This window comes from Schistocerca nitens, chromosome 5 (assembly GCF_023898315.1).
Source record: "Schistocerca nitens isolate TAMUIC-IGC-003100 chromosome 5, iqSchNite1.1, whole genome shotgun sequence".
NCBI lineage: Eukaryota > Metazoa > Arthropoda > Insecta > Orthoptera > Acrididae > Schistocerca > Schistocerca nitens.
The window spans coordinates 429,979,347-430,004,034 of NC_064618.1; the positions used below are offsets into that span (position 1 = coordinate 429,979,347).

The 24,688-nt window shown below is 42.8% G+C and overlaps 1 protein-coding gene across 1 annotated transcript in view; it reads right to left on the reverse strand.

Moving 5' to 3' along the window:
- LOC126260507 (nephrin-like) overlaps window positions 1-24,688 on the reverse strand; it is an 871,736-nt gene that overhangs the window by 325,187 nt on the left and 521,861 nt on the right. The window contains exon 3 of the mRNA XM_049957838.1: window positions 18,971-19,203. Within this exon, the coding sequence (XP_049813795.1) occupies window positions 18,971-19,203 (233 nt within the window). The remainder of the gene's footprint in view (window positions 1-18,970; window positions 19,204-24,688) is intronic.

Here is a 24,688-nt window from a genome sequence, read left to right on the forward strand (position 1 = left end):
TATTGGTTTAGATATTACATAGAAAAAGCTGTCATTTACTAATTACAAGAAGGAATTGTTTCTATCATGCTTTTATCTTAAGTTAGTTTTTTACAACCACTCCTTCCAAACATAGTGAACACGAAGGCAAATGGATTCTGTGTGCATTCTGTGTGCCTTGTACGTTGTTTATAGTACTACAGTTATTTAATACAACAATATACAACAATTACTTTTCAAGTGCCATTTAATAATTACAAGAATGGATTATTTCTATCAGGCTGTATTTTAAATCAGTTCTTTACAACCGATCTTTAAGAAAAAATAGTTAACACGAAGGTACATGGACTCAGTATAATCCATTAACTGGTGTGCGGTGTACGTTGTTTATAGTACTACAGTTATTTAATAAAACAATATACAACCATTACTTTTCAAGTGGATAGATGTCCTCAGCATCCTTAATAAATTAGAGGTTGTTACTTCAGTGACCCCCACTCTCGCATCCAGGAGAGTTGCTGCCTCTTTATGATGACCGTGAAATTCCTGTTACAGGACAATTCAGTACTTTGACTTCTCGTGAGCTTTTATTTTGCTCATTGATTCAGCAAAGCTCGAGATATGCTTTCAGCAGTTCCCTTTTTTAAATCAAACAATACTCAATGCACTGGCACTGCACAAAACTTTAAACAACTGGAAATAGCACCAAATCCTTCACTGGAATCAATGTATTTGTAGAAGTTCTCACAGACGAAAGCACTTATGGCGTTGATAGAATCATAACAGAATTATGAGGAGTTGTTTCAAAAGAAATGTCAACGGTGACGTATGTAATGCATCACTGGCAGAGGGAGATGTTTTTAGGCTGATTAAACCATGTAATTTTTAAACTTAATTATAAGTAAAGTTAACAAAGACTTAAATAACGATCTTCCAATTTCCATAAGGACATCTTTTTTTCAAAATATTCGGAAAAAGTAATCTACTCTCAGTAATATCACATTTACGAAGAAACAATTTATTTAGAAGGTAGGTCAGCGTTGGCCGTAATATTGATGGTTTATTGATAGCAAAATCGATTTTCAATCACATAGTGATCATCTTCGGTGCTGTGGTGTAGAAATTAAACTCATAGGCACTGGTATCAAGTTATTATCAGTCACCAAAGCTAAAAACGATCACAATAACTCTTGATACACTCATTGTTGAACAGGGTACGTTGACTTGTGATCACCAGTTTGATTATTAACTTCTTATATTTAAAATACGCTGCACATGCCCAGCTAGGCAAAATTTTACTCATTAGCGTCTCCATGGAGTGCTGTGTGCACAACGACCATATGACTGAAAATCGATTTTGCTATCAATAAACCATCAATATTTGAGTTATTCTGACTGTTTCTTATCTTTAGTTACTGATTATAACTTCATAGCAGCGCCTATGAGTTTCATTTGTGCACTACAGCACTGAAGATGATCACTATGTGACTGAAAATCGATCTTGCTAACAATAAACCATCAATATTACGTCCAATGCTGACCTTCCTTCTAATTTCACGTATATGGCTGCTGTGCACAAAGCACTCCATGGAGTCGCCAATCAACAATTTATTTACGACGTAATGTGGGTTCTAGAAGGGTTGCTCTATTGAGAAAGGTACACGTAATTATACATTATCTCACTAAATATTACAAGCATTAAATGATAAAATATCGCAGATTGTTATTTTTACTGAACTGTCCAAATTGTATGATTTTTAGACCTTATTACCCTCTTAGAGAAAGCTGTTTTAACGAACTAATGTCGCTACAAATAACTAATTTGAATCATAACAAACAGAATGTAAAAAGTTATACTTAATAATACAATATTGGGATGAGAGAAAATTTTGGTGACTGGGGAGAAATTATGGAGTCTATCAGGGTTCTATTCTGGATCCATTCGCGTTCCCTGTATACGTGAATTATCTTCAGCTTACATTCCCGAAATACAACTGGTCTTTTTCGCAGATGGCCGTAGTGCTGCAAGAGGGAAAGCAACAGAAGAAACTCTTAACGAAGTTTTTCAAAGCAATATTAAGTGGTTCACTGCAAACTTACTCACCCTTAATTAGGAGCAAACATATTTTGCTTAGTTTTGTATATTAATAGGGCCATACCAATTACTGAGGCAGTAAACAAGGTCTGGGTGTACATGATGAAAACTTGAACTGAGAAAATCGTATTACGGACTGGCTACCATATTTAACTTATATTCACTCCATAATATATTAAGGAATCATTTTCAGGGAAAATTCATCACTTAAAAATATTGACTGCTCAACAGGAAACAATTAGATAAATACGATTTCACCTGTACTCATCTTGTAGGTACACCTTCAAGGAATCAAGCTTTTTATCTGCACCTTCACATCATATCACTGATAAGCCACTGCCCACCACGACGCCTGGTGGAGTTGCCGGCACTGGACGCGATAACAAATGTATGTAAGCGAGCAGACAGGTACGGGGTATCATACTTGCGACGATATGGTCTGAAAATGGGGAAATCCATTGAGATAAGCGACTTTGGCAAATGGCAGATTATTTTTACACAGAGCCTGTGAAAGAATATATCGAAAACGGCGAAACTGGTTGAAGGTCGCGCTCTACTCTAATGACCATCTACGGAAAGAGGTAGAGCGTGAAACTAGAACTAGGCGCTAAATGGTGGGAAGTCCAGGATAATTCACAGAACGTGATGTTTAGAGGTTTGCCAGCTCTGTAAAGTAGGATAGATGGTGTTATAAGGCATCTCTGGCGAAAGAGCACAATTTTGGTGCACGCACAAATGTTTCGGAGCACACTGTTCATCGTATACTGTTGAAGATAGAGCTCCGCAGCAGATCATCCCTTAAGTGTTCACATGTTGACATCCTCACAGACAATTGCAGGATTCGACCGTAGATCTACATCTACATTTATACTCCGCAAGCCACCCAACGGTGTGCGGCGGAGGGCACTTTACGTGCCACTATCATTACCTTCCTTTCCTGTTCCAGTCGCGTATGGTTCACTGGAAGAACGACTGTCGGAAAGCCTCCGTGCGCGCTCGAATCTCTCTAATTTTACATTCGTGATCTCCTCGGGAGGTATAAGTAGGGGGAAGCAATATATTCGATACCTCATCCAGAAACGCACCCTCTCGAAACCTGGCGAGCAAGCTACACCGCGATGCAGAGCGCCTCTCTTGCAGAGTCTGCCACTTGAGTTTGCTAAACATCTCCATAGCGCTATCACGGTTACTAAATAACCCTGTGACGAAACGCGCCGCTCTTCTTTGGATCTTCTCTATCTCCTCCGTCAACCCGATCAGGTACGGATCCCACACTGATGAGCAATACTCAAGTATAGGTCGAACAAGTGTTTTGTAAGTCACCTCCTATGTTGATGGACTACATTTTCTAAGGACTCTGCCAATGAATCTCAACCTGGTACCCGCCTTACCAACAAATAATTTTATATGATCATTCCACTTCAAATCGTTCCGCACGCATAATCCCAGATATTTTACAGAAGTAACTGCTACCAGTGTTTGTTCCGCTATCATATAATCATACAATAAAGGATCCTTCTTTCTATGTATTCGCAATACATTACATTTGTCTATGTTAAGGGTCAGTAGCCACTCCCTGCACCAAGTGCCTATCCGCTGCAGATGTTCCTGCATTTCGCTACAATTTTCTAATGCTGCGACTTCTCTGTATACTACATCATCATCCACGAAAAAGCCGCATGGAACTTCCGACACTATCACACTAGGTCATTTATACTCGTATATATTGTGAAAAGCAATGGTCCCATAACACTCCCCTGCGGCACGCCAGAGGTTAATTTAACGTCTGTAGACGTCTCTCCATTGACAACAACATGCTGTGTTCAGTTTGCTAAAAACTCTTCAATCCAGCCACACAGCTGGTCTGATATTTGGTAGGCTCTTACTTTGTATATCAGTCAACAGTGCGGAACTGTATCGAACGCCTTCCGGAAGTCAGGGAAAATAGCATCTACTTGGGAGCCTGTATCTAATATTTTCTGGGTCTCATAAACAAACAAAGCGAGTTGGGTCTCACACGATCGCTGTTTCCGGAATCCATCTTGATTCCTAGAGAGTAGATTCTGGGTTTCCAAAAACGACATGATACGCAAGCACAAAACATGTTCTAAAATTCTACAGCAGATCGACGTCAGAGATATTGGTCTATAATTTTGCGTATCTGCTCGACGACCCTTCTTGAAGACTGGGACTACCTGTGCTCTTTTTCAATCATTTGGAACCTTCCGTTCCTCTAGAGACTTGTGGTACACGGCTGTTAGAAGGGGGGCAATTTCTTTCGCGTACTCTGTGTAGAGTCGAATTGGTATCCCGTCAGGTCCAGTGGACTTACCTCTGTTGAGTGATTCCAGTTGCTTTTCTATTCCTTGGACACTTATTTCGACGTCAGCCATTTTTTTGTTTGTGCGAGGATTTAGAGAAGGAACTGCAGTGCGGTCTTCCTCTGTGAAACAGCTTTGGAAAAAGTTGTTTAGTATTTCAGCTTCACGCGTGTCATCCTTTGTTTCAATGCCATCATCATCCCGGAGTGTCTGGATATGCTGTTTCGAGCCACTTAATGATTTAACGTAAGACCAGAACTTCCTAGGATTTTCTGTCAAGTCGGTACATAGAATTTTACTTTTAAATTCACTGAACGCTTCACGCATAGCCCTCCTTACGCAAACTTTGACATCGTTTAGCTTCTGTTTGTCTGAGAGGTTTTGGCTGCGTTTAAACTTGGAGTGAAGCTCTCTTTGCTTTCGCAGTAATTTCCTAACTTTGTTGTTAACCACGGTGGGTTTTTCCCATCCCTCACAGTTTTACTCGGCACGTACCTGTCAAAAACGCATTTTACGATTGCCTTGAACTTTTTTCCATAAACACTCAATATTGTCAGTGTCGGAACAGAAATTTTCGTTTTGATCTGTTAGGTAGTCTGAAATCTGCCTTCTATTACTCTTGCTAAACAGATAAACCTTTCTCCCTTTTTTTATATTCCTATTAACTTCCATTTTCAGGGATGCTGCAACGGCCTTATGATCACTGATTCCCTGTTCTGCACTTACAGAGTCGAAAAGTTCAGGTCTGTTTGTTATCAGTAGGTCCAAGATGTTATCTCCACGAGTTGGTTCTCTGTTTAATTGCTCGAGGTTATTTTCGGATAGTGCACTCAGTATAATGTCACCTGATGTTCTGTCCCTACCATTCGTCCTAAACATCTGAGTGTCCCAGTCTATATCTGATAAATTGAAATCTCCACCTAAGACTATAACATGCTGAGAAAATTTATGTGAAATATATTGCAAATTTTCTCTCAGTTGTTCTGCCACTAATGCTGCTGAGTCGGGAGGTCGGTAACAGGAGCCAACTATTAACCTAGCTCGATTGTTGAGTGTAACCTCCACACACAATAATTCACAGGAACTATCCTCTTCTACTTCACTACAGGATAAACTACTACTAACACCGCCAAACACGCCACCACCGGTTGCATGCAGTCTATCCTTTCTAAACACCGTCTGTGCCTTTGTAAAAATTTCGGCAGAATTTATCTCTGGCTTCAGCCGGCTTTCTGTACCTACAACGATTTCAGCTTCGGTGCTTTCTATCAGCGCTCGAAGTTCCGGTACTTCACCAATGCAGCTTCGACAGTTTACAATTACAATACCGATTGCTGCTTGGTCCCCGCATGTCCTGACTTTGCCCCGCACACTTTGCGGTTGTTGCCCTTTCTGTACTTGCCCGAGGCCATCTAACCTAAAAAACCGCCCAGTCCGCTCCACACAACCCCTGCTACCCGTGTAGTGGACTCCTGACCTATCCAGCGGAACCCGAAACCACACCACCCTATGGCGCAAGTCGAGGAATCTGCAGCCCACACGGTCGCAGAACCGTCTCAACCTCTGATTCAGACCCTCCACTCGGCTCAGTACTAACGGTCAGCAGTCAGTCCTGTCGACGATGCTGCAGATGGTGAGCTCTGCTTTCATCCCGCTAGCGAGACTGGCAGTCTTCACCAAATCAGATAGCCGTCGGAAGCCAGAGAGGATTTCCTCCGATCCATAGCGACACACATCATTGGTGCCGACATGAGCGACCACCTGCAGATGGGTGCACCCTGTACCCTTCATGGCATCCGGAAGGACCCTTTCCACATCTGGAATGACTCCCCCCGGTATGCACACGGAGTGCACATTGGTTTTCTTCCCCTCTCTTGCTGCCATATCTCTAAGGGGCCCCATTACGCGCCTGACGTTGGAGCTCCCAACTACCAGTAAGCCTACCCTCTGCGACCGCCCGGATCTTGCAGACTGAGGGGCAACCTCTGGAACAGGACAAGCAGCCATGTCTAGCCAAAGATCAATATCAGCCGGAGACAGAGCCTGAAACCGGTTCGTCAGACAAACTGGAGAGGCCTTCCATTCAGCCTTCCGGAATGTCTTTCGCCCCCTGCCACACCTCGATACGACCTCCCACTCTACCACAGGTGAGGGATCAGCCTCAATGTGGGCAGTATCCCGGGCAGCCACAGTCATAGTCCGATCGGGGGAAGCGTGGGACGAGTTGGCCGTCCCCGAAAAACCCCCATCTGGACCCCCACAGTGTCGCCCACTGGCAACAGCCTCAAGCTGTGTGACCGAAGCCAACACTGCCTGAAGCTGGGAGCGAAGAGATGCCAACTCAGCCTGTATCTGAACACAGCAGTTGCAGTCCCTATCAATGCTAAAAACTGCTGTGCAAAGAACGTCTGAACTAATCTACAGCATTCGGGAGGACGACGGTTCAATCCCGCGTCCGGCCATCCTGATTTAGGTTTTCCGTGATTTCCCTAAATCACTCCAGGCAAATGCCGGGATGGTTCCTTTGAAAGGGCACGGCAGACTTCCTTCCCCATCCTTCCCTAATTCGATGAGACCGATGACCTCGCTGTCTGGTCTGCTTCCCCAACCAACCAACCAACCAACTAATCTACAGAGAGCACAAACAATTCGACACAAAATTTAAACGGTTATTAAAATACAAGATTGCCTAGTAAATGCAGTAATGCTGCTACTTGCGCACTGCTGACACACTGCTCGGTGGCGGAAGGAGACTACGCGATTTTACACTATTCAGGTACTAAAACGCGATGCTACAACTCTCAAATACTATAATACGCCCTAAATTTATGAATCAAACAATGCAAGTACCAACGACTTGCTACTGGCAGCTGCTTATCCAACGGCGGCAGGGAGCATCAATGGAAACGTGTCGCTTCTTCGGGTGAATCACACTTTTGGTACACTAGTCGATGGTCGCCTCCACAAACGCCGTCATCGAGGTGAACGGCGGCTCCAAACGTGCAACGCACGGTCGACGAAGACTGGTCGATGGAGTATTATCCTCCAGCGCTTGCATGGGACATGTGACAGTAATCGAAGACACGCTGACAGCTGCGAACCAACTGCATCCCTTCATGCATAACATCTTCCCCGACGGCGATGTCTTCTTTCAGCGGTACAATTGTCTGTGTGTCAGAGCTAGAACCGTGAAGCAGTGGTTTGAGGAGCATTTTAGTGGATTCACGTTGATGTCTCGCATACAAAATTCTCTCTGATGTAAACTCAATGGTACCCATCTGGGTCGCTATCGGGTGCCATCACCGCATACACAAATCAGCATATTAGACGTCCCCTGCGTAGACACCTAATGCTACGTACCTCCACAAACCTAACAACAAACTGTCAGATCCTTGATACGTAGAATCAGTGACGTATTTCGTTCCAAAGACGGCCAAACCCACCATTAAGAGGGTAGTCATAATGTTTTGGCTCATCCGTGTATATTCACTAACGAAATCTGTTGTAAATAATCCACCTCAATACGAAAGCAATGGCGAAATCCACACGTGTCAAACTAGAAGTAAACTGACTTCCACTAACCATTACTGAAGCAATCCTAGGTTTCAAAAGAGAGACAATTTTAGATCATTTACCCAATAACATAAAACGTCTGGCAGGTAGCAGAGCAAGTTTCAAATGTAGCCTCAGATCACTTCTTCTGTACAACTCCTTCTTATCCCTAGAAGAATTTTTATTTAGAAACTGATAACCTGTAAAAACTAGTTTTAAGTGTACGACTGGAAAAGAATAAAATTATTTATAGGACAGAGTGTTATTCGTTCAAATGACAAATGGAACATTTAACTAACGAACAAGGTAATTGCTTGAGGACTAGGATGACCTGTAAATACAGAGGTTCGTGTTTACTTTACTACGTAATGCTTACGCTACACACCTTGCAAGATGTTGCGAAGGAAGAACTAGATCGCTCGTAGGATAAGGACCTATGTGTGGCTTACTAGCAAGTTTCTGGAATTCCCTTTCAATTATAAGGAAGAAACCGATTTCTAAGGAAACCGATTTCTAAGCGAAGACGGAAAATTAGGGTTTAACGTTCCCTCGACATCGAGGTCATTAGGGACGGGGTACAAACTCGCAGTGCTTCAAGGATAGGGAAGGAAATCGGCTGTGCAAAGGAAATCGAGTGGCCTCTTGCTTTTTGAGATAGCTTTAAAGGTGCCACTGCTCAGACTGTTGTGAATATTACTATGCTTCAGTCACGATATTTTTTCACGTGTTTGAACACTGTTGAATGTTTATCCCAGCTGAAGTAACCAGATGCATATCTAACCTTTCTTTGAAAGTATCATCAGAAAAATATCTGTGTCTCAACAAAACCTACGATGCCTTGCGGTATTGCACAAGTATCTAGTGCAAGTCAGTGGCGTTATCCAATTTTTGTGGCTATATTTACGATATTGTTGTTACGTATGCAAACGTAGATATTCTTCGGAATGTTTTAATCTGAATGTTTGGTTGTAACTCAGAAAAACGCTCTTTGATTATCAATAGAACGTGTAAGTTTTATCATCAGCAAAATAAAACTTAATTTAGCTTGTGAAGTGTCACGCTACAGTATACTACTTGAAAAACTACAGGCATGAATAGACAGTACAAATTTTTATAGCCTTTTCTATGAAATATAGCTCAAATAATCAAACGTCTAAATGTTCTTTATAAAAAAGGTATCCATTTCAAATTGTTTCTGATTGGAAAAATATTTCTACTGTAAACTTAAAATTTAAAATTTAAATTGCTCCCCCCCCCCCCCCCCCCCCACCACACACACACCTCTTGCATCAAATGCTAGTAGTCTAGTGTTTGCTATGCAGGCATCAAATTATAGTAGTGGCAAAGAGAAAAACTGAGATGAGCCATCTTATTGTTTCCTTCTATTAAACATTTACTTCTATTAAACATTGAATTCAGCTCAAGTCAGGAACTTAAAAATTGACAAGAAGACTGGGTTTGTTTTATGTGCACTTTCCTAATTTTGTACATCCATTTATAGAGTAAGATTCCTTTTCTGACTGGAAATCTCTGTTGGCACTGTTCAATCGAAGCTCATCGTTATCATACTGTAACACACCACATTAAGACTGCACAGATGGGCACGCTCTTTAAAACACCTTTAGTCGCTTTGTGTACTCAGGTACAAATACATTTATTTTGTTGGAATGCTAGGTAACTCTGGAAATAGACCCCACCTGTCTATCTTCGTGTATTCCAGGAGCACGTTTCTCAGTATTGTCGATGTCATGAGTTGTGCATTATTACGCGTGTCAGGGCCAAATTTCATCTATGAGAGACCAACTGTGCAATTACCTCTGTGTAAATTAAATGTTCTTCCAACTACAGATTATAACTTAATTTTACAAGTATTTCAGCTTTTCACCTTCTTTAACAATACCCAAATATTGTCAGAAGCTTCTGTGTATCAAAGACACGCTGGCAACTATTTTTATTAAACTACTTCTCCAGATCTCTGGACGTTAGTCTTTCCTGAAATTTATTACATATATTCGTCAGTATAAATATTGACGAATTTTTTCGTTGCTAAAGAATGATACGGACAAAAATATGTTAACTGGGCAGAGAACAGGATATCCAGAAACTTCTGGAACTCTTATTGAATGACTACCTTACAGAGGGAGACGTTGATAGCCGTGAATGCGAAGAATGTCACACAGGTGTTTCTACGATGATCGAGGACAGGGAGGAGAATTCCGATATGAACAGAGTAACGAGAAATGCATTTCGTGGTCTCATCAAGACCATGAGAGTCTACAATTTTATAAAGTTCTGTGTAAGGAGGACAGAAAAATCATAAAATCTTGACTGTGAATAAAATTACCCTACACCTCATCAAAAATAAAGAATCGAACAAAATTGACTTACACCGCTGCTATGTGGGAAAGTGTAGTGAAAAAAATGAATAAAATATACGATGTTTGGTGTCGCAAACAAATCAGGCAGACTGCTTTCACTGAGAGAAAGGACTTTGTAGCATTATTTGACGTACGTGGATTGTAGAAAGCAAGGTGAATGAATCTCGAATAAATATGGAATACGACGGCTTCCGAACTGAAATGCTTCGTCCAGATATGGAACTAAAACTAGTTTACATCTCTTCGTTTAAGTCTAATGACAGAAGAATAAGGTCTTTAACAAACAAAACTAATCACGTTCTGGCAGTCAGAGGTTGCTTTAAAAGTTTTATAACCAGCTGTATTAAATGACATGAAAATAGTGAAACAGAACTAACGTAAACTGTAACCCAGCTATGTGCGATATATTCTTTCAAATCCTACCAAGTTTAGGGTAAAAATATACGCTGTAGTTGATTACAAAATGTATTACAGAAGTAATTTGAAAATTGGTGCGGTTAAAGATACCTGACGAGCCTTAGCAAGTAAGTGAAAAGTACTGATATGAAGAACTTTGCCATCCTGCTTTCCAGATTACATTTTTATGGTGCGATTGAGGTTGAAGAAGGGAATTAAATGAACTTGAAATTTTGCTATTGTACAATGAAAATAAAATTTGATATTGTAGGAAATACGTGTTCTCCCTGTATTGCCTTATGAAATGCAAAATGAAGATCATTGGGTTCCATTCAGCACTGAACGTCGAAGAAATAAATAAGCATATTATATGTTTCATGTGTATTTTCTTTGAGGTGTATTAAACGAATTTTCCACTTGCAGAATGGGAGAATCTGAAATCCATGTATCTCTATATCTCTGTCATCTACACATGGTGAACTTCTAGGGGTGAATGAGCAAAGGAGGAGTAATGACACAGGTGAAACCAAACAAAGTGTTACAATCACTAGGTAAAGATGTAAAAAATGTTATAAAAACAAAAAAATTTGAATCGAAAGATATCTATTTTGTTCATGTAGTGCGTACCCCTGTCTCCAGTATCACAATTTCACATAATGAAGGGACTGTAAGAGCGTACCAACTGCTTCTGGGGAGATGTACGATCCTTCACCTCTTAACTTCTTGTGTGCTTAATACTCCCATTATAACCACTGCTACAGTCAGTTGCAACAATTGTTGTCATTTAGGTTTTCCTGTTCGCTTTTCTGTGTGAAGGAGAAATAATGAAATTTGTCTTATTGTGTCCAAGACTACTTTCATTCGTAACTTGATTTCATACAAGGGGGGTAGGATCAACGACTAACTGAGTGTTAAGTGCCTACTCCTGTCATATACAATGTAAGCCCCATGTCTACATCTACATTCTACATCTACATTCATACTCCGCAAGCCACCCAACGGTGTGTGACGGAGGGCACTTTACGTGCCACTGTCATTACCTCCCTTTCCTGTTCCAGTCGCGTATGGTTCGCGGGAAGAATGACTGTCTGAAAGCCTCCGTGCGCGCTCTAATCTCTCTAATTTTACATTCGTGATCTCCTCGGGAGGTATAAGTAGGGGGAAGCAATATACTCGATACCTCATCCAGAAACGCACCCTCTCGAAACCTGGCGAGCAAGCTACACCGCGATGCAGAGCGCCTCTCTTGCAGAGTCTGCCACTTGAGTTTATTAAACATCTCCGTAACGCTATCACGGTTACCAAATAACCCTGTGACGAAACGCGCCGCTCTTCTTTGGATCTTCTCTATCTCCTCCGTCAACCCGATCAGGTACGGATCCCACACTGATGAGCAATACTCAAGTATAGGTCGAACGAGTGTTTTGTAAGCCACCTCCTTTGTTGCTGGACTACATTTTCTAAGCACTCTCCCAATGAATCTCAACCTGGTACCCGCCTTACCAACAATTAATTTTATATGATCATTCCACTTCAAATCGTTCCGCACGCATACTCCCAGATATTTTACAGAAGTAACTGCTACCAGTGTTTGTTCCGCTATCATATAATCATACAATAAAGGATCCTTCTTTCTATGTATTCGCAATACATTACATTTGTCTATGTTAAGGGACAGTTGCCGCTCCCTGCACCAAGTGCCTATCCGCTGCAGATCTTCCTGCATTTCGCTACAATTTTCTAATGCTGCAACTTCTCTGTATACTACAGCATCATCCGCGAAAAGCCGCATGGAACTTCCGACACTATCTACTAGGTCATTTATATATATTGTGAAAAGCAATGGTCCCATAACACTCCCCTGTGGCACGCCAGAGGTTACCTTAACGTCTGTAGACGTCTCTCCATTGATAACAACATGCTGTGTTCTGTTTGCTAAAAAATCTCCAATCCAGCCACACAACTGGTCTGATATTCCGTAGGCTCTTACTTTGTTTATCAAGCGACAGTGCGGAACTGTATCGAACGCCTTCCGGAAGTCAAGAAAAATAGCATCTACCTGGGAGCATGTATCTAATATTTTCTGGGTCTCATGAACAAATAACGCGAGTTGGGTCTCACACGATCGCTGTTTCCGGAATCCATGTTGATTCCTACATAGTAGATTCTGGGTTTCCAAAAACGACATGATACTCGAGCAAAAAACATGTTCTAAAATTCTACAACAGATCGACGTCAGAGATATAGGTCTATAGTTTTGCGCATCTGCTCGACGACCCTTCTTGAAGACTGGGACTACCTGCGCTCTTTTCCAATCATTTGGAACCCTCCGTTCCTCTAGAGACTTGCGGTACACGGCTGTTAGAAGGGGGGCAAGTTCTTTCGCGTATTCTGTGTAGAATCGAATTGGTATCCCGTCAGGTCCAGTGGACTTTCCTCTGTTGAGTGATTCCAGTTGCTTTTCTATTCCTTGGACACTTATTTCGATGTCAGCCATTTTTTCGTTTGTGCGAGGATTTAGAGAAGGAACTGCAGTGCGGTCTTCCTCTGTAAAACAGCTTTGGAAAAAGGTGTTTAGTATTTCAGCTTTACGCGTGTCATCCTCTGTTTCAATGCCATCATCATCCCGGAGTGTCTGGATATGCTGTTTCGAGCCACTTACTGATTTAACGTAAGACCAGAACTTCCTAGGATTTTCTGTCAAGTCTGTACATAGAATTTTACTTTCGAATTCACTGAACGCTTCTCGCATAGCCCTCCTTACGCTAACTTTGACATCGCTTAGCTTCTGTTTGTCTGAGAGGTTTTGGCTGCGTTTAAACTTGGAGTGAAGCTCTCTTTGCTTTCGCAGTAGTTTCCTAACTTTGTTGTTGTACCACGGTGGGTTTTTCCCGTCCCTCACAGTTTTACTCGGCACGTACCTGTCAAAAACGCATTTTACGACTGCCTTGAACTTTTTCCATAAACACTCAACATTGTCAGTGTCGGAACAGAAATTTTCGTTTTGATCTGTTAGGTGGTCTGAAATCTGCCTTCTGTTACTCGTGCTAAACAGATAAACCTTCCTCCCTTTTTTTATATTCCTATTAACTTCCACATTCAGGGATGCTACAACGGCCTTATGATCACTGATTCCCTGTTCTGCACTTACAGAGTCGAAAAGTTCGGGTCTGTTTGTTATCAGTAGGTCCAAGATGTTATCTCCACGAGTCGGTTCTCTGTTTAATTGCTCGAGGTAATTTTCGGATAGTGCACTGAGTATAATGTCACTCGATGCTCTGTCCCTACCACCCGTCCTAAACATCTGAGTGTCCCAGTCTATACCTGGTAAATTGAAATCTCCACCTAAGACTATAACATGCTGAGGAAATTTATGCGAAATGTATTCCAAATTTTCTCTCAGTTGTTCTGCTACTAACGCTGCTGAGTCGGGAGGTCGGTAAAAGGAGCCATTTATTAACCCAGCTCGGTTGTTGAGTGTAACCTCCACCCATAATAATTCACAGGAACTATCCACTTCTACTTCACTACAGGATAAACTACTACTAACAGCGACAAACACTCCACCACCGGTTGCATGCAATCTATCCTTCCTAAACACCGTCTGTACCTCTGTAAAAATTTCGGCAGAATTTATCTCTGGCTTAAGCCAGCTCTCTGTACCTATAACGATTTCAGCTTCGGTGCTTTCTATCAGCGCTTGAAGTTCCGGTACTTTACCAACGCAGCTTCGACAGTTTACAATTACAATACCGATTGCTGCTTGGTCCCCGCATGTCCTGACTTTGCTCCGCACCCTTTGAGGCTGTTGCCCTTTCTGTACTTGCCCGAGGCCATCTAACCTAAAAAACCGCCCAGTCCACGCCACACAACCCCTGCTACCCGTGTAGCCGCTTGCTGCGTGTAGTGGACTCCTGACCTATCCAGCGGAACCCGAAACCCCACCACCCTATGGCGCAAGTCGAGGAATCTGCAGCCCACATGGTCGCAGAACCGTCTCAGCCTCTGATTCAGACCCTCCACTCGGCTCTGTACCAAAGGTCCGCAGTCAGTCCTGTCGACGATGCTGCAGATGGTGAGCTCTGCTTTCATCCCGCTAGCGAGACTGGCAGTCTTCACCAAATCAGATAGCCGTCGGAAGCCAGAGAGGATTTCCTCCGATCCATAGCGACACACATCATTGGTGCCGACATGAGCGACCACCTGCAGATGGGTGCACCCTGTACCCTTCATGGCATCCGGAAGGACCCTTTCCACATCTGGAATGACTCCCCCCGGTATGCACACGGAGTGCACATTGGTTTTCTTCCCCTCTCTTGCTGCCATTTCTCTAAGGGGCCCCATTACGCGCCTGACGTTGAAGCTGCCAACTACCAGTAAGCCCACCCTCTGCGACCGCCCGGATCTTGCAGACTGAGGGGCAACTTCTGGAACAGGACAAGCAGCCATGTCAGGCCGAAGATCAGTATCAGCCTGAGACAGAACCTGAAACCGGTTCGTCAGACAAACTGGAGAGGCCTTCCGTTCAGCCCTCCGGAATGTCTTTCGCCCCCTGCCACACCTTGAGACTACCTCCCACTCTACCACAGGTGAGGGATCAGCCTCAATGCGGGCAGTATCCCGGGCAACCACAGTCTTAGTCCGATCGGGGGATGCGTGGGACGAGCTGGCCGTCCCCGACAAACCCACATCCGGACCCCCACAGTGATGCCCATTGGCAACAGCCTCAAGCTGTGTGACCGAAGTCAACACTGCCTGAAGCTGGGAGCGAAGGGATGCCAACTCAGCCTGCATCCGAACACAGCAGTTGCAGTCCCTATCCATGCTAAAAACTGTTTTGCAAAGAACGTCTGAACTAATCTACAGAGAGCGCAACAAATCGACAAAATTTAAACGGTTATTAAAATACAAGATTGCCTAGTAAATGCAGTAATGCTGCTACTAACGCACTGCTGACACACTGCTCGGCAGCGGAAGGAGACTACGCGATTTTACACTATTCAGGTACTAAAACGCGACGCTACAACTCGCAAATACTATAGTACGCCCGAAATTTATGTATCAAACTATGCAAGTACCAAAAACACTCAAAGAAATTAAGAATTAAACTATGAAGAAATGAGTGAGCTAGGAGTATACGACTTGCTGCTGCAGCTGCTTATCCAACGGCGGCAGGGAGCACACTGACTGTGACCAACCGACACTGGCCGTTCAAAACAAAAACAAAAGACAAACGACTACGCGAATTTACACTATTCAGGTACTAAAACGCGATGCTACAACTCTCAAATACTATAATACGCCCGAAATTTATGTATCAAACAATGCAAGTACCAAAAACACTCAAAGAAATTAAGAATTAAACTATGTAAGAAATGAGTGAGCTAGGAGTATACGACTTGCTGCTGCAGCTGCTTATCCAACGGCGGCAGGGAGCACTGTCTGCTTCTAATTGCCAATGCACTAATGTGTTTACTAGTCGACACGGGTGAAGGTTCCAATAGACACGGAGTAGTCTATCTGCACCTCGATGTAAAATTCTGTCATGGCCTGTAAGAACCTCCACTTGAAGAGAGGCTAATCACAATCAGTCTGCTACGGATAGAGTTGTGAGTTCGTAAACGGAATATTTTAATAACAAATATAGAGGAAATGATATATCTCCTTACAGATATCCTCTATAAGTTTTGTTTTCGTTACCTTAAAAGCATAAATTTTTTCATAAAAGAACTGCCGGCTACTTGTCGAGATGTAAACAGCCTAAGATTGAATGACAGCTGTCGAGAAATTAATGCTGACATTTAGCATACGAAGTAGGCAGTCAGCGTTCGATTTTTCTTTCGCTTTTTTTTTGTAATCAGTCTTCTGACTGGTTTGCTGCAGCTATCCACTAATTCCTCCCTCAGGGGGAGAAGGGAACCTTTTAACAGACGTAATAATAATTTTCATACTGTACGTATGATTCATCTCTAGTTTTCATATTCTTTTAATCAATATACAGGGTGTTTTCGTGATAATGTGACATACTTTCAGATATGATGGAGAAGGGTATATGCTTCAGTTTGAGGTAAGGGATCCTGTTCCAGAAACGACCAAGACGAAAGTTAGAAGCGAATATTGTTCTGATATCTCTGTAACTGGACCTATTCTACTGCACACTCTTTGCTTTCCATATTTAGAGAGCACACAAGCAAAAAAAGCAAAAAGTCTAGTAAACGTGGGCTCTAAAGTTGTGAGCACCATGAAACCTTTCTCTTCTAGTGAACAAGTGCTCACAGCTCTTGACATATATAGTTTGGAGCCCATGATTACTAGACAGTTTCTTCTTGCTTTTGTGCGTACTACATCCTCTCAAAATGCGGAAAGCAAAGAGCTTGCATTGCAAGAGGTCCACTCTCAGTCACATGAGAAAGATTTTCGCTTGTAACTTCCGATTCGGACATTTCAGGATCAGGGTTACTTACCTCTGACAGCTTCATTTTTTTGCAACAGCATCCACATATGTCACTGAATGTACCTACAAAATATACTCTTATCATTTTACAAAATACTGAGAGGCGTGCAAAGTTACTTGTTTACTACGCACTACCTCCACTCACAAAACATTTCGCAGACAAATGGTTCAAATGGCTCTGAGCACTATGGAACATAACATCTGAGGTCATCATTCCCCTAGAACTACTTAAACCTAACTAACCTAAGGACATCACACACATCCATGCTCAAGGCAAGATTCGAACCAGCGACCGTAGCGGTCGCGCGGTTCCAGACTGAAGCGCCTAGAACCGATTTCGCAGACAGTACGCACATGTATTGCTGGATGTACCACCAAAATTATATAACTGGAGGACATACAGTTCAGGAGATACGTTGTTATGAACACTGAGCTGAGTGAAAGTGCAATTGGAAGACGAAGTGACGACGAAGCAACGCTCATAATTAAATGGCCAAAGCGTTCGATTAAGAGAATAAGAGGGTAAATTAATGCATCTTTTGCGGTGAAAGACGGGCTACTCACACTCCGTATGAAACAAAGCTTCCATAAAAAAAATACAAGATACAGGTGAAATACGTGAACAAATACGTGTGAGATAAGTGAAACATACTTGCAATATATTTGACATATGAGCACGCGGCCAAAGCCAAGAGTAGATGCTCATCCCAAACATATGGAACGATTTTAACCAAATCTGGTACACATAGTACTTACGAAGTGGAAAGAAATAGTGTGAGGTTAAGAACCACTAGCGTCCTATTGTGTGAGGATGATAACCTGGAGAGAGAAGTGGAATGAGGAGATGGACAGAGCGAGGGGAGGAGGAAACGATCAGAGAGAGGGGAGTGGAAGGGATGGACATAGAAAGGAAAGAGGAAATGGCGGAGAGATATTGGGGAAGTAAGAGAGAGACAGGGGGGGAAGAGAAGGAGAAGGAGGATGAGGAAGAGGAAGAATAGACAACGAGGTCATTAGAGACGGAGCATGAGATTAAGGAGGATGGAGGAATGGCAGTGCCCTTTCGAAGAAACCACCCCGACATTTGCCTTAAGCGATTGAGGGAAATCACGGGGTAACTAAATCAGGATGACCGGACGCGGGTTTGAAATGCTGTCCTGCCAAATGCGAGTCTAGCGAGTCTAGTGTGCTAACCACTGCGCTTTCCTCACTCGATTTGAGAAAGTGGTGGAAGCAGGAGTGACCAGAGAGAGAGAGGTAGAGGAAATGACAGAGAAAGGGAAAAGTAGATGAACAGAGAGGGAGAGGGGGAGATGGGCTGAGGAAGGAAAAGGGAGCAGAATAACGGGGATGAGAAGATGGACAGGGAGAGGGGGAAGAAGAGGATGTACACACAGAAGGGGGAGGAGGAAATGGGGGAGGGGAAGGATTGACAGAGGGGAGAATAAGCAGACGGGCAGACAGAGCAGGTAGGAGCAGATGGACAGAGAGTGGGTGGGAGGAGATGGACGGAGAGAGGGGCAGGAGGAAATGGAGAATGGGTTGATTGGGAAGATGAAATGAGAGAAGGGGTAGGAAGAGATGGACAGAGAGAGGTGAAAGAGGAGATTGGAATATTTTCATACCCGTGTAAGGCCGGGTACTCAGATAGTATATAATATAAACGCTGGGTAAATGGCGGGTAGTGGCTAAGGGTCGAATAAATAAATGAAATTTAATCGACGTGTAAGGACTTTGAGGCAAAGCACATGAATAGCAGCAACGAAGGCCGCAGCTGGACGAGGCATGTACTCACCGATGATGGCGAGCTGAACGCGGAAGTTCCTGGAGGGCGAGCGCCGGAAGTCGACGCGGCAGCGGTAGAGGGCGTCGTCGCGGCGCTGCACGTCACGGATGGTGAGCGCCGCGACGCCGGAGGCCCAGGGCGTCGCCACAGGGCTGGGCGCGTCGAAGCTGGCGCGGTCGCCCAGCACGCGCCGCTCCTGCCAGTGCAGCGACGGCAGCTGCAGCTTGCCGCGCACGTCGTAGCTGCACGGCAGACACACGTACACGGCAGCTTTAGTTTCCTTGGTGAAAGAGATGTTCATCAGTTCATGAAAGAATTTGTACTGCTTCAGTCGCTAATATTTAGTATAATGTTACGTTTCGGCAACACTCTGCCATCATCAGATGCATGTGCCGGGTGATCAAAAAGTCAGTATAAATTTGAAAACTTAATAAACCACGGAATAATGTACATAGAGAGGTAAAAATTGACACACATGCTTGGAATGACATGGAATTTTTTAGAAAAAAAAGACACCCCATATTGCTAGAAGCGTGAAAGATCTCTTGCGCGCGTCGTTTGGTGATGATCGTGTGCTCAGCCGCCACTTTCGTCATTCTTGGCCTCCCAGGTCCCCAGACCTCAGTCAGTGCGATTATTGGCTTTGGGATTCCCTGAAGTCGCCAGTGTATCGTGATCGACCGACATCTCTAGGGATGCTGAAACACAATATCCGACGCCAATGCCTCAACATAATTTGCTTTACAGTGCTGTTCACAACATTATTCCTCGACTACAGCTGTTGTTGAGAAATGATGGTGGACATATTGAGCATTTGCTGTAAAGAACTTCATCTTTGCTTTTTCTTACTTTGTTATACTAATTATTGCTATTCTGATTATTTTTTGAACGCTTGTAATTTTTTGGTTCTAATAAATCCCCATGTCAATCGAAGCATGTGTGTCAATTTCTACCTCTCTATCTACATTATTCCGTGATTTATTCAGTTTTCAAATTTATACTGACTATTTGATCATCCGGAACATTAATCTGAAATGAGGTGAGGATTATTTGCTGGGTGTGCCGGTGAGGTTTTGTACCGATTGTTAACGCTGTAGTATTTGCAACATGTTAATTTCTTAAATTTATAACACAGTCTCTGCCCTCAAGCAGTTCAAAACAACATGGATAAGGTAAAGTTAAATATTCATCAATAGCTCAAGTTACAGTTCCAGGGAGGATTACTAGAGCCATCTCTGGCGGCAACACTGTGCATTACAGACTTCTTTGTGTGGAAGTTTTCCCTAAAATGGAGCCCATTTGAGATCCCTAAGCTTCTCCGCAACATCATAGAAACGTCTGAGTCGACGAGATAAAACGCCAGCAGCTAACTCTGAGCCCTTCCGACGTCTTCCCTCTAATCAGTTCTTCGAAACTCCCACACAGTATGGCGGTTCTGGAAAATAGATCGCACAGTACTCTCACTCTCTTTGTGGTGTCTTCTTAGAAGACGAGCCGCACTCTCCCAGAATTTCCGTTTGTGCTCAGTATAACAGGTCTACTCCAGTTCACATCCGTTTCCCCAGTTATCCGTCTATATATTCCAAGCTTTTTCTTCATGCATTACATTGGAATACCACAGTTTTATTTCTTCTGTGCTCTCAATGAAGATTTAATGCTTTGCACTGCAGCTAGAGAAACTATTCCCTAGCAAAACTCGGAACTTTCTATAGGTAACCAGAAGCGACATCTCACAGTAATCAACAGAATCACCATGAAATAATATTTCCAAGTACATAGATCGTTAATAGCCGTATCTAATTTTTCTGGGACACAGACAGCGACACTATTATTCTCATGAGTACTCGGCTACAGCGTTTGTTGACATTTGTGAGGTCTATTTCAAACAAGTGCCTACCTGGAATGATAGTCAGAAGCGAGGAGTTAGGTTCAGTTTTAAATTAACCTGGTAGAATATTTGCACGCTGTACCCACTGTACAGAGCTCTCGATTCAACATTTACCAGATCCGAAAACTTTTACAGAATATGTTGGTATAATAGAGTGAACGCGCGTTAGAAGGAAGAGTGGACTTAAATGTTCACGTTTTTATCATATATTAGCCATGCATTGCTGTGTGATTTCTTGGATTCATTTTCGAAATAACCCTCAACGTGCTGTAAATATTTTGTCTTTCGTTTCTTTCATCGAATGGTTGTCATGAAATCAGGAAATATAGCATTTGCTTCCATAGCTAATTCTTGAGCTACGGCACGGAACGTGCACCTTTGAATGATTTCTTTTAATGGAAGCTCTGTTTCACACGGAGCGTGAACTGCTCCATCTTTCATTGCATAAGATGCACTAATCTAACCCCTTATTCTGTTAATGGAACGCTTTGGCCATTCAGTTATCAGCATTGCATCGTCTTCACTTCTATGCAATGTGATTCCAGATTTACACGCTCTGCAGTTACGGCGAAAGAAGCCGACAAAACCCCTGCCACGTTATTAAAGACTTAAAACCGTGCTCTCGCCAGAAGGGTTTTTAAGAATTCCAGACAGCTGTGAAACTTCAGATAAAATTGTTATAATTAACAGCGCGATTGTCAGCGATAGACTTCATTTGGAATATTGTAGGGATACTTTCATGGAATGTGCTAAATATCCTTAGCAGTAGTGGGTGCTTTTGAATCGTTTGATACTGCACTGATATCGCGATCTTAGACTCCATTTACTTAAAAGTATACTGGACTTACCACTTACCAACAAGTATACGCAATTGATATTTCCGTAATAAAGTGGCAGTTAAATACGTAAAAATATTTAACTGTGAAACTAAAATATAAAGAGATGTTAAGAAAATGAGAAAAGTAACCTGCGAGCTATGCGATAAATTGGAAGAGTTTGTAAGACAAAAGTCTGGAATTAAATGTTTTTATTTATTTTTATTTATCTCCTGGCTCTGAATTTGGACTTGTTGCCTATGTACCACAGAAAGTCGTTTTACTTATGTTAGTAAACTGATTGCGCATGTATTCTGCTCAACGTAATAGCAGTATTATCCTGCTATGTTAGATTATAATGTAGCTGCGTTTCTAATTGCAATATGTTAGTGTGTCAGTATACATTTATATCACCCCCGTACTTGGGGGGCGTGAAGAAGGATAGAGATGTTACTACACCTCTCACTAAATATCAGCCTCTAGCAGGGTGATATGAACCAGATCTCTATTAGTGCATGTTGTGCTGTTTCATTCAACTGCGAGTCTATCAGAAGAGAATGTGAACATATCTTCTTTCCTCGTAGCTCTCCGCTTCACTGCCACTTCGCCTCGAGATTCTTCCTTTTGTGGCACTGGTTTCTATTTCCTTAGACTTCGGAGACAGAATACCTGGAGTAAACCTTCGGCATATGTCCTCGACTATCACGAGTCCATGCCTGAGACGACCCAGACAGTATATTTCGCTTTACGTCTTATGGCCCTTTTACTACGAGATCTACATAGTGTCAGCGCTGGATGTGTCACGTTCTTGCTGGATCAAGCATTCGAATTCTCTGCCGCAGTCGCACATCGCCGTCCTAGGAATATTAAGTGGCGTCCTAGGAGTGATGTACGCCCACAGTTAGTTTTGCAAATGAATACATGCTACAGCATGTCTCTCAGGGTTTCAGTATTTACTACGTCGACATTACTCGGACGACACATCTCTAACGTTACCATTATCTGTCCTACAATGAAGAGTGACATGCTTCAGGGTTCCAGTGTCACAACACGCTTAGCTGTCATCTTCTCCACACTTCAAGCATTCAAAAGGAGCAGTAGGATCCATCCTCGAGATGAAGTGGACAAGACCTTTATTGAGAACTAAGTTGTTCATTCTGCTGTGTCCTATTGCCAGTAATACACTTGTACAAATTTGTTTGCCATTCTTTGTTCACTCACCTCGGTACTGCATTTCTACTGTTCATCAAGTCACCACTTATTACCCACATTTTTATTTTGTTTCCTCCTGGTCGCCAATTAATGGCGCCCCTCCTTTGGATCTCAAACACTATGGGATACAGTTCCAGGATTTCTAATAGGGGCTCCATTTGAGTTGCCTTTAGTACACTAGTGTGTTGTAAAAGTATTCCCCTCTGCATTCTTCCGAGGATTTTCAACATTCTCCCTACCTCCGTTTGTGTGCCCAGACACTGGCTCCGAACTTAACTACAGCTGTCAAGATAGCTTCATTATACTTTCCCACTACGTCAGACGGTATTATGCACTGGACAATAGCGATACTAGCAATCTCGTTCATAATTCCTTTTGCTCAGTCGGACACTGCCTTTAGGTGGTAATTAGGAGTCTGTCTTTCATTTAGATGCTGACCGAGATACCGACACACGTGCTGTTACTTGGATGGATAGAAAGACAATCTACCTTTCCTGAATGTTGTTTTACTTACTACCACTACAAAATGTCGTCCAAGTGTCATCTCTGCACTGTAGCTGAAGTTTCATTACATTTATTTTTCATCTATGGTCTGCAATCTTCTGAGACAATAACCAGCAGCTCGTCTGCATATAGCGCATCTCCACTAACTTGCTGACTTCTTTCCAGCAGCCCAAGAGGGCGCTCTATGTTCCAAAAATAGACCCACACAAGGATGCCTGTGAACTCTCCTTCGCGATGTCTTCTTGTAATACACTTGAGTGCTCCATTCTACTTTCCAATTTTTGCAGTAATTTACCAGTCTCAAATAAATACACACTCCAAGACGAAAAAAGAACGTAAATCGGTAGACGTGACGTATATGTACACAAAAACAAACTTTTACAGTTTCAGAAAAACTGGATGATTTACTCAAGAGAGAGCATTTCAAATAGTAAGCAAGTTAATAACGCATATATCCACCTCTCGTACTTATGCAAACAGTTATTCGTCTTGGCATTGATTGAAAAAGCTGTTGTATGTCCTCCTGAGGGATATCGTATCAGATTCTGTCCAACAGTTGCGTTGGATCATCCAAACCCCGATATCGTTGGGGGATCCTGCCTATAATGCTCCGAATATTCTCGCTCGACGAGAGAGCAGGCGACAATACGTGCCAAGGTATGGTTTGGCAAGCACGAAGACACCGTAGGACGTCGTTAACATACCGCTGTGTTATAAGTGTGTCACAGATGACAACCAAAGTCGTCCTGATATGAAAAGAAATTGCATCCCTGACCATCAGTTCTGGTTGTCGGGCCGTATGGCTGTCGACAGTCAGGTTGGAACCCCACCGCTCTCTGTGGGGACTCTAGACACGTCTTCGGCCTGGAGCCTCAAAAAAATGGTTCAAATGGCTCTGAGCACTATGGGACTTAACTGGTGAGGTCGTCAGTCCCCTGTAACTTAGAACTACTTAAACCTAGCTAACCTAAGGACATCAAACACATCCATACCCGAGGCAGGATTCGAACCTGCTACCGTAGCGGTCGCGCGTTTCCAGACTGTAGCGCCTAGAACCGCTCGGCCACTCCGGCCTGCCCTGGAGCCTCACTGACTTAAATGGAATCGTTAAAATTCATGGGGAAACCTTCGGCTGTCATTTATTATGCACAATTCGCTATTAGTTTCGGTCAATGATCATTATCAAACGTAGGTGGCATAAACGGTATGGAAGTTATACCTGATTAACACAATGTGCGCCACTAGCTATCGATGTGGACTTGTTTCTTGACGAAAATTATCGTACACAAGTATTATAGTCAGAAATAT